The sequence below is a fragment of the Harmonia axyridis genome, chromosome 3 (assembly GCF_914767665.1).
Source record: "Harmonia axyridis chromosome 3, icHarAxyr1.1, whole genome shotgun sequence".
NCBI lineage: Eukaryota > Metazoa > Arthropoda > Insecta > Coleoptera > Coccinellidae > Harmonia > Harmonia axyridis.
This window is the reverse complement of record NC_059503.1, coordinates 50,177,344-50,188,128: the sequence shown is the minus strand read 5'-3', so window position 1 is coordinate 50,188,128 and position 10,785 is coordinate 50,177,344. Positions and strand designations below refer to the sequence as shown.

The 10,785-nt window shown below is 35.0% G+C and overlaps 4 protein-coding genes across 4 annotated transcripts; 2 read left to right on the top strand and 2 right to left on the bottom strand.

The window, feature by feature from the left end:
* Positions 1 to 431: 431 nt before the first annotated feature.
* LOC123675420 lies at positions 432 to 2,721 on the bottom strand. Its single transcript, XM_045610774.1, has 2 exons — positions 1,198 to 2,721; positions 432 to 470 (listed from the first exon to the last, which is right to left on the bottom strand). The coding sequence occupies exons 1-2, from the start codon at positions 2,719 to 2,721 to the stop codon at positions 432 to 434; spliced, it is 1,563 nt and encodes a 520-aa protein (XP_045466730.1).
* A 674-nt stretch (positions 2,722 to 3,395) lies between these two features.
* Positions 3,396 to 5,947, bottom strand: LOC123675419. The gene is made up of 2 exons (XM_045610773.1): positions 4,974 to 5,947; positions 3,396 to 4,520 (listed from the first exon to the last, which is right to left on the bottom strand). Exons 1-2 carry the CDS (start codon positions 5,898 to 5,900, stop codon positions 3,396 to 3,398), a joined length of 2,052 nt encoding a protein of 683 aa, XP_045466729.1. The 5' UTR covers positions 5,901 to 5,947.
* Positions 5,948 to 5,974: 27 nt separating this feature from the next.
* Positions 5,975 to 7,027, top strand: LOC123675418. Its single transcript, XM_045610772.1, has one exon. It carries the CDS (start codon positions 5,975 to 5,977, stop codon positions 7,025 to 7,027), a length of 1,053 nt encoding a protein of 350 aa, XP_045466728.1.
* On the top strand, positions 6,944 to 9,864 carry LOC123675417. The gene is made up of 2 exons (XM_045610771.1): positions 6,944 to 8,286; positions 8,740 to 9,864. The coding sequence occupies exons 1-2, from the start codon at positions 7,360 to 7,362 to the stop codon at positions 9,862 to 9,864; spliced, it is 2,052 nt and encodes a 683-aa protein (XP_045466727.1). The 5' UTR covers positions 6,944 to 7,359.
* The last annotated feature ends 921 nt before the right edge of the window (positions 9,865 to 10,785 follow it).

Genomic DNA, 10,785 nt, shown 5'->3' with positions numbered 1-10,785 from the left:
ATTGAAAAGTACATTGTTAGTGGATATCAGACGATTCATTAATAATGAAATTCCATAACATGAAGCAATATCTATATGACATATTTAATTATCAATTGCTCCACTGATCATATTTTTGTACAGTATCGTCACAGTTATTACATCAACCCATAGAAGTACAGTGACTGTCTCTGCAGTGTGCAAACAAATATGCTCCGATAACGTTTCTGATTATTTTTCATTCAAATTAATTCAATCGTCATATTTCAAGCGCCATAAATTTTTTCAATTTTGAATCCGTTTTCTCTTCTTCATATCGCCAAATTGTACATATAACAAACTTTTGATGATGACCTTTATTGTTATCTTCATTTACTTCTGAAGATGTATAATTATTTTCTCTACAAATCTATTTTAGGACCTCAAAGTATCAACTTAGGTACATGTGTGCTCTAGCTTAATATTCTAACAGTTATCAATCCATTTGATATCTGAAATTCATAAAAATTAACTTTCATATTGAATATTTGATATGATGCACCTCCAGCCCATAAACGTGTTGATGAACATCTAGAAGACAATACATATTTATTTTCTTTCCATAACATACTATTCTCGTCATTTCAGGTAAAATGACGAGAAATTGAAGGCTCAATTTTAATTAATATTTCATATTGTAAACTATCAGATGAGTCATTTTAGCTATTATTAGCAGTTAGCTATAGCTTTCCGCGTTGTGATGTCGGTTGTTGCCCGAAAACACATTGGGTCTTCCTGCTGAAACCACAAATGGATTGCTGGCTTCTGTTGTTGACTCTGTTTGTTTGTTGTTTCTTTCAAGTGTTGCACATCCTAACACTTGTTCACCGTACTGATGAGGGCCGAAAGCCCGAAACACGTGTCTACGGTTGGTATTTCTCTGAGAGGGACTGTCCTTATCCTTATGATTTATATATATATATATATATATATATATATATATATATATATATATATATATATATATATGAAAAGCATCTGGAATAGTCCGAAGTTTCCTGACCACCAGCTGATAAATGTCTTGATCCGACCGATCCGGCATTATCGACAGCCAAACCCTATTAAGGTGATTAAAAAAAAAAAAAAAAAAAATATATATATATATACCAACCCTATAAGGTGGAAGAAAGGAGAATATATATATATATATATATATATATATATATATATTTTATATACCGTGGGTAGACATGTGATAGGTCGATAGTCTTTGGGGTCTTCGCTGTTCGTTCCCTTGGGTATCATGTGCGTTACACCAAGTGTACAGAAGTCAGGTATGAGTGAAGGCTTACTTAGGGCTTTTTGGAATACTGTTGCTAGACATGTATGTGTTGAGGTGAAGTATTTCCACCAATAGTTGTGTAGACCATCCGGGCCCGGTGCAGACCAGTTATTTGTTTTCTTTAAAACCGTTTTTATGTCTTGTTCAGTGATGTTTTCCTCTTCCATAATGTATCCACTTGATTCCTCCTCTGCTTCCCTTATCCAAAACGCGTCATCATCATGCTCCTCATTCCTGCTCCATATTTCTTCCCATGTTGACTGTATGCTTTCCTTTGTTGGGTGTTTTTGCTCAGATGTTGTTGTTGTTGTTGTTGTTGTTGTTTCAAGTGTGCGGTAAAATTGTTTCGGGTTTTTATAGAAAAGATTATTGTTTCTGTATCGTTTGACCCTCTCATTGTATCTCCTCAATCGGTTTCCTAATGCTTTCGCTTTTTGTTTCAGAATGTCGCATTCTACTGTGAGGCGATCCTTAAGTTGTTCTCTGCTGATGTTTGATACCGATGCAATGTGGAGTGCTCTTTTAATTACCTTTCTAGATGGTGAAGTGGTGTTTAGGTAAGTATGAAGTGTGCCAATTCTTTTTCTAATACCATTTATTTTCTTTTCCAGACGAGCTTTCCATGGAGGGTCTTTTTGTGTTTCCGTCTCTCGTTTCTTTGTTTTTCGTCCTATGTTGTTCTCTTCACACACTGTGATGGCTCCGGCATAGACAAAATCCACAATATCTTCAAGAGTTGAGTTGTTGTTTATATGCATTCTTATGACTTCGTTTGTTCTTTCCACGCTTTCAAAGATTTTTCGAGATCCTCTTAGTCTCGGGATTCCAGGTCTATCTTGGGGGGAGATTTTGCTATACAATTGCAAATATCTGTTGAAGACTTTGCTGGTGTTTTTTATCTGATGGTTTTGTTCATGTTGGTTTTCTCGATTGACTTCCTCAGTTTCTGTGAGATCTTGGGTTGGTGTTGGTGTGTGGGGTCTGTAGCTTCTTTTGATGTTTGCCAGCTCAACACTTGAGAACTTTGCATTTTGAAGGATCCATCGGACTCTGTTTGAGAGGAGATTTGGGTATGATATCTTGTTCGGGTTGATATCATTCCACGTTGTAGTGAGTATCTCTCGGTATGTTCTGTTGGAAGTTTGTTGAAGATCCTCTGCTATATAATGAACTCTCATTAGGAGAATATTTTCTTCCTCTGTCCAGCGAGTTCTCCCGTCTCTTCTTGTAAGTTCAGCGGAACGGTTTCTTATCCCGTCCAAGCTGGTACTTCTTCTTGGTCTTCTCATTCGATTCGAATCTGGGCTTACGGTGCCATCTTGGGGGGCTGCGCCGCTCGCCCCGCAGCTATCCCCATCGGGCTCTACCTCCGGATGGCTCCGAAGAGGGCCAGCCCGCTGCCCTCTACCGCCCTGATTCATACTTCTAGTTATAGGAGCAACATGATCAGCGGATTCCAGGTTGCTAACCTGGAGATCCGGGGTGACTCGGGTACGCGGGGCCGTCACTCCCCGAAAGCTTACGCCTCCCTGCGTATTATATATATATATATATATATAAATATTACTTTTCCTATATATATATATATATATATATATATATATATATATATATATATATATATATATATATATATATATATATATATAGGAAAAGTAATATTTCTTGTGCTATATTTGATGTATTGAAAGTGTAATTTTCTTGGGTTTAGAGCACAAATAGAAAATTACACTTTCAATATATATATATATATATATATATATATATATATATATTTGATTAGTTAACAGTCGTACTATAAATGTCTGCAATTTTAAGGGATATCGACTGAAGCGAGGTAGATTTAAATACTCTTTATTTCTTGCCTAGCTTTCGGAAAACTTTGTTTCCATCATCAGGGCCAAAAATGTTGAGGTTATTCCTCAGTAATTACAAATAAACTTGAAAACATTGAGACAACAGTTCACAAGACAAGTAGTCAATTTTTTAAAACGCAATAAATTATGCTTCGATAAATCTAACCTTAAAATAATTGATCACAGAGTATACAAATCAGTCCACAGATTATTCTGTCATAATGTTGTTCTTCTCTGACTTATTCATCCAACGGTCCATCATAAAAATTTTTTCGTTCTTTAATGTTAGGGTATGTGAGTAGATAGGTATATACATTACTTAGTTTCTGTATGTCGGTCTTTTTATTTATTGGGTCTTTCTGGTTCCTTATGTTTATCATCTCGAGTATGAGTCTTTTGTTATACTTTTTCTGAGTTGCCACTATCTCTGCACTGTCGAAGTCAATCCTATGTCCTTTCTCTACCGCATGTATGGTTAAAGCACATCGCTGGTTGTTTTTTGTGATGTCACTTTTGTGTAAGGCCAATCTGCTTTTTAGCCACTGGGACGTGTGACCAATATATGTGCACTCACATTCCGCACAATTCATCTTATAGACAACATTTGACCTAAGTAGTGTTGGTGTTTGATCTTTTATTCTGCTGTATAATCTTGAAATGCTTTTTGTATTATACGTTGCTATCTTTATATTTTCCTCCTTGAAACAATTTTTGATCTTACTAGTCAAATCTCTAATATTTGGCAGGGAACCATATTTTGTGTTTTCTGGCATTCTGTTATCATCTCCTTCTGCTGCTTCAGGTGGTTTTGGTTCAGGTTTAGGTTGTTCTGGATTATTATTTGACTCGTACAATAATTTGTTTAGTAATCCTCTCGGATAAGAGTTTTCTTGAAATATCCGGTATAATTTCTTCAGATTCGCATCCACCAAATCTGGGTGACAAATGTTCTTGATCCTGGCTTTCATTTCTTTAACACAATTTATTTTTACTTGTATTGGATGTTCTGACTGATAGTTGATGAACTTATTGGATGCTGAATTCTTTCTGTACCAGTCTAGTTTAATTGTGTTATTTATTCTACATACCTTCGTGTCTAAAAAGGGTACTGTTTTATTTTCATCTTCTCTCTCTATTGTAAATTGTATGTGTGGATCATAGCTGTTGAAAATTTGTTGTATTTCATCTATGCCTGTGTGAGGCAGTGCAAGGATTAGGTCGTCAACAAATTTCTTCAGGAAAATGAGATTGAATGACAGCAACGGTATACATACATCCAGTAGATGGTCCATTACATATTGTGACAAGATCGGGCTAAGCTTCGATCCCATGGCGCAGCCAAATGTTTGCACATAGAATTCATTCTGAAAGCAGAAGTAGTTGTTTTTTAGAATAAACTGTATTATCTCCATGAACAATGACTTAGGAATGTTGCAGTGTTCCTCAATTTTAGTCCACTTTATATCGATTACCTTCAATACCAATTCATTGTAAATATTGCCAAATAAATTTATCACATCGAGTGATGCTAGCTCATATCCTTCTGGAATGACTAGGTTGTTCATGCATTTGGAAAACTCAAAGGTGTCTTTTATGTAGTACTCATTATTTCTTTCATATGCATTCGATAGAATATTCGCCAGAAATTCCGCCAAATTTGATGTTGGGCTCTGTATGCTAGCAACTATTGGTCGAAGTGGGTGTCCTGATTTATGAACCTTTGGATTTCCATAAACTTTTGGACAAACTGAGTTGTAGCATTTCATGGCCTTTGCTTGTTCTTTACTGATAGAGTTAGATTTAAAAAGTCTACTTACATAGTCATTGCATTTGTTTTGCAATGTGGTTGTAGGATCTCTCGGTATTTGTTTGAAACTTTCTGAATTTATTATTGTATACATTTTTTGAGTATAGTCTTCTCTGTCCATGGCCACAGTGACTGCTCCTTTGTCGCTATTAAGGATGATAAGATTTTCATTAGCTTTCAGAAATTCCCTTGCAATTCTATATGGTCTGTCTGTTTGGTACATTATGTCCCTATTTTTGTGAATATAACTGGCTATGATGCTGGATACTTTTGCTCGGTATAGGTCTTGATTCTTCTCAGTTGTCTTTTGAATAATATCTTCCACATCGGCAATGAGATTGTCCATCGATATCTCCCCTACAGGTACAGCCATGCTGAACTTCGATCCTAACGATAGAAAATTTTCTATTTCTTTAGGAATCTGTATTGACGACAGATTCCTAAACCATTTTTCTTGATTCTTCCAATTTGGCTTATTCATCTCTTCCAGTTTTCCAATCTTTTTGATGTTTGTCAGTTTTATTATATGGAATCGTTTGTTGTATAGAATTCTCTGTCTTTTCTTAAACTCCATTAACAATTCTCGTGACATGATGTCCTTTAACATCCTCATAATATCCTCATTAGCTGTTTCTAAATGACTGATTCTTAAGTTTACATGATTAACCTCCAAGCGTGAGATAGAACTAGTTAACTTGTTGTTGAAATTATCGATTTTCTTATTTAGTTTTTTCCCTCCTTCAATTTCAAAAAGCTTCTGAACACTTTTAATGCTGTGATTTATATGATTAGGTACCAGATTTCTTCTCTTACACTCCAACAGGAATATTCTCCTATTTCGGGCAGATGCCAGCTTGATATTATTTGAGCTCCACCTTTTAAGTCTTGTTGCCTCTTCTTGTCCATAAGTTGTGGCGATGTCATGATAAAATCCCATTTTGTGATATATTTGATTAGTTAACAGTCGTACTATAAATGTCTGCAATTTTAAGGGTCTTGTCACAATATGTAATGGACCATCTACTGGATGTATGTATACCGTTGCTGTCATTCAATCTCATTTTCCTGAAGAAATTTGTTGACGACCTAATCCTTGCACTGCCTCACACAGGCATAGATGAAATACAACAAATTTTCAACAGCTATGATCCACACATACAATTTACAATAGAGAGAGAAGATGAAAATAAAACAGTACCCTTTTTAGACACGAAGGTATGTAGAATAAATAACACAATTAAACTAGACTGGTACAGAAAGAATTCAGCATCCAATAAGTTCATCAACTATCAGTCAGAACATCCAATACAAGTAAAAATAAATTGTGTTAAAGAAATGAAAGCCAGGATCAAGAACATTTGTCACCCAGATTTGGTGGATGCGAATCTGAAGAAATTATACCGGATATTTCAAGAAAACTCTTATCCGAGAGGATTACTAAACAAATTATTGTACGAGTCAAATAATAATCCAGAACAACCTAAACCTGAACCAAAACCACCTGAAGCAGCAGAAGGAGATGATAACAGAATGCCAGAAAACACAAAATATGGTTCCCTGCCAAATATTAGAGATTTGACTAGTAAGATCAAAAATTGTTTCAAGGAGGAAAATATAAAGATAGCAACGTATAATACAAAAAGCATTTCAAGATTATACAGCAGAATAAAAGATCAAACACCAACACTACTTAGGTCAAATGTTGTCTATAAGATGAATTGTGCGGAATGTGAGTGCACATATATTGGTCACACGTCCCAGTGGCTAAAAAGCAGATTGGCCTTACACAAAAGTGACATCACAAAAAACAACCAGCGATGTGCTTTAACCATACATGCGGTAGAGAAAGGACATAGGATTGACTTCGACAGTGCAGAGATAGTGGCAACTCAGAAAAAGTATAACAAAAGACTCATACTCGAGATGATAAACATAAGGAACCAGAAAGACCCAATAAATAAAAAGACCGACATACAGAAACTAAGTAATGTATATACCTATCTACTCACATACCCTAACATTAAAGAACGAAAAAATTTTTATGATGGACCGTTGGATGAATAAGTCAGAGAAGAACAACATTATGACAGAATAATCTGTGGACTGATTTGTATACTCTGTGATCAATTATTTTAAGGTTAGATTTATCGAAGCATAATTTATTGCGTTTTAAAAAATTGACTACTTGTCTTGTGAACTGTTGTCTCAATGTTTTCAAGTTTATTTGTAATTACTGAGGAATAACCTCAACATTTTTGGCCCTGATGATGGAAACAAAGTTTTCCGAAAGCTAGGCAAGAAATAAAGAGTATTTAAATCTACCTCGCTTCAGTCGATATCCCTTAAAATTGCAGACATTTATAGTACGACTGTTAACTAATCAAATATATCACAAAATGGGATTTTATCATGACATCGCCACAACTTATGGACAAGAAGAGGCAACAAGACTTAAAAGGTGGAGCTCAAATAATATCAAGCTGGCATCTGCCCGAAATAGGAGAATATTCCTGTTGGAGTGTAAGAGAAGAAATCTGGTACCTAATCATATAAATCACAGCATTAAAAGTGTTCAGAAGCTTTTTGAAATTGAAGGAGGGAAAAAACTAAATAAGAAAATCGATAATTTCAACAACAAGTTAACTAGTTCTATCTCACGCTTGGAGGTTAATCATGTAAACTTAAGAATCAGTCATTTAGAAACAGCTAATGAGGATATTATGAGGATGTTAAAGGACATCATGTCACGAGAATTGTTAATGGAGTTTAAGAAAAGACAGAGAATTCTATACAACAAACGATTCCATATAATAAAACTGACAAACATCAAAAAGATTGGAAAACTGGAAGAGATGAATAAGCCAAATTGGAAGAATCAAGAAAAATGGTTTAGGAATCTGTCGTCAATACAGATTCCTAAAGAAATAGAAAATTTTCTATCGTTAGGATCGAAGTTCAGCATGGCTGTACCTGTAGGGGAGATATCGATGGACAATCTCATTGCCGATGTGGAAGATATTATTCAAAAGACAACTGAGAAGAATCAAGACCTATACCGAGCAAAAGTATCCAGCATCATAGCCAGTTATATTCACAAAAATAGGGACATAATGTACCAAACAGACAGACCATATAGAATTGCAAGGGAATTTCTGAAAGCTAATGAAAATCTTATCATCCTTAATAGCGACAAAGGAGCAGTCACTGTGGCCATGGACAGAGAAGACTATACTCAAAAAATGTATACAATAATAAATTCAGAAAGTTTCAAACAAATACCGAGAGATCCTACAACCACATTGCAAAACAAATGCAATGACTATGTAAGTAGACTTTTTAAATCTAACTCTATCAGTAAAGAACAAGCAAAGGCCATGAAATGCTACAACTCAGTTTGTCCAAAAGTTTATGGAAATCCAAAGGTTCATAAATCAGGACACCCACTTCGACCAATAGTTGCTAGCATACAGAGCCCAACATCAAATTTGGCGGAATTTCTGGCGAATATTCTATCGAATGCATATGAAAGAAATAATGAGTACTACATAAAAGACACCTTTGAGTTTTCCAAATGCATGAACAACCTAGTCATTCCAGAAGGATATGAGCTAGCATCACTCGATGTGATAAATTTATTTGGCAATATTTACAATGAATTGGTATTGAAGGTAATCGATATAAAGTGGACTAAAATTGAGGAACACTGCAACATTCCTAAGTCATTGTTCATGGAGATAATACAGTTTATTCTAAAAAACAACTACTTCTGCTTTCAGAATGAATTCTATGTGCAAACATTTGGCTGCGCCATGGGATCGAAGCTTAGCCCGATCTTGTCACAATATGTAATGGACCATCTACTGGATGTATGTATACCGTTGCTGTCATTCAATCTCATTTTCCTGAAGAAATTTGTTGACGACCTAATCCTTGCACTGCCTCACACAGGCATAGATGAAATACAACAAATTTTCAACAGCTATGATCCACACATACAATTTACAATAGAGAGAGAAGATGAAAATAAAACAGTACCCTTTTTAGACACGAAGGTATGTAGAATAAATAACACAATTAAACTAGACTGGTACAGAAAGAATTCAGCATCCAATAAGTTCATCAACTATCAGTCAGAACATCCAATACAAGTAAAAATAAATTGTGTTAAAGAAATGAAAGCCAGGATCAAGAACATTTGTCACCCAGATTTGGTGGATGCGAATCTGAAGAAATTATACCGGATATTTCAAGAAAACTCTTATCCGAGAGGATTACTAAACAAATTATTGTACGAGTCAAATAATAATCCAGAACAACCTAAACCTGAACCAAAACCACCTGAAGCAGCAGAAGGAGATGATAACAGAATGCCAGAAAACACAAAATATGGTTCCCTGCCAAATATTAGAGATTTGACTAGTAAGATCAAAAATTGTTTCAAGGAGGAAAATATAAAGATAGCAACGTATAATACAAAAAGCATTTCAAGATTATACAGCAGAATAAAAGATCAAACACCAACACTACTTAGGTCAAATGTTGTCTATAAGATGAATTGTGCGGAATGTGAGTGCACATATATTGGTCACACGTCCCAGTGGCTAAAAAGCAGATTGGCCTTACACAAAAGTGACATCACAAAAAACAACCAGCGATGTGCTTTAACCATACATGCGGTAGAGAAAGGACATAGGATTGACTTCGACAGTGCAGAGATAGTGGCAACTCAGAAAAAGTATAACAAAAGACTCATACTCGAGATGATAAACATAAGGAACCAGAAAGACCCAATAAATAAAAAGACCGACATACAGAAACTAAGTAATGTATATACCTATCTACTCACATACCCTAACATTAAAGAACGAAAAAATTTTTATGATGGACCGTTGGATGAATAAGTCAGAGAAGAACAACATTATGACAGAATAATCTGTGGACTGATTTGTATACTCTGTGATCAATTATTTTAAGGTTAGATTTATCGAAGCATAATTTATTGCGTTTTAAAAAATTGACTACTTGTCTTGTGAACTGTTGTCTCAATGTTTTCAAGTTTATTTGTAATTACTGAGGAATAACCTCAACATTTTTGGCCCTGATGATGGAAACAAAGTTTTCCGAAAGCTAGGCAAGAAATAAAGAGTATTTAAATCTACCTCGCTTCAGTCGATATCCCTTAAAATTGCAGATATATATATATATATATATATATATATATATATATGATAGTTCTGGATCACGGATATGGTTATTGTTAAAATCATTAATATTTTCCATACAAGTAACATTTGGGGAAGTTCTGGAATCATAGGGATGATGATAATTAATTTGATATTTCAGTAAAGGCCGAGGAACAGAATTTAACTTAAATCCAGTTGATTTTGAAGGAATATTATAATCGCAAGTAAGAGGGCTTTCAGATATATTAGTACATTGAAATACGATATGAGGAAAAACCCAGTCTAATTATGTTCTAAATTTAGTTTCTCATGGATTACCTGAAACCTAAAACAGAACTTGTAATAAGCGACAATAAAAACTACTTGATCTGTTCATTGCTACCATACATGCATTACAAACACAATTAATTGTTGGCTGTTCAATCAAATACCTATTTATTGGAAACCTCGAACGCTGATTGGCTTGTTATGAGAATAAAATTTTTACATCGTGATACGTATACCGTGTAATGCTGAGTGACTGTGACGTCACATCCGTTGCCAGTGTTAGCACTAGCGGTTTCACCCCCCTGCTCTAAAGGCTGTCGTGTAACTTTGCCAAACCCCTCATTTGTAAGAATAACCCTTTTTACAGTCGCG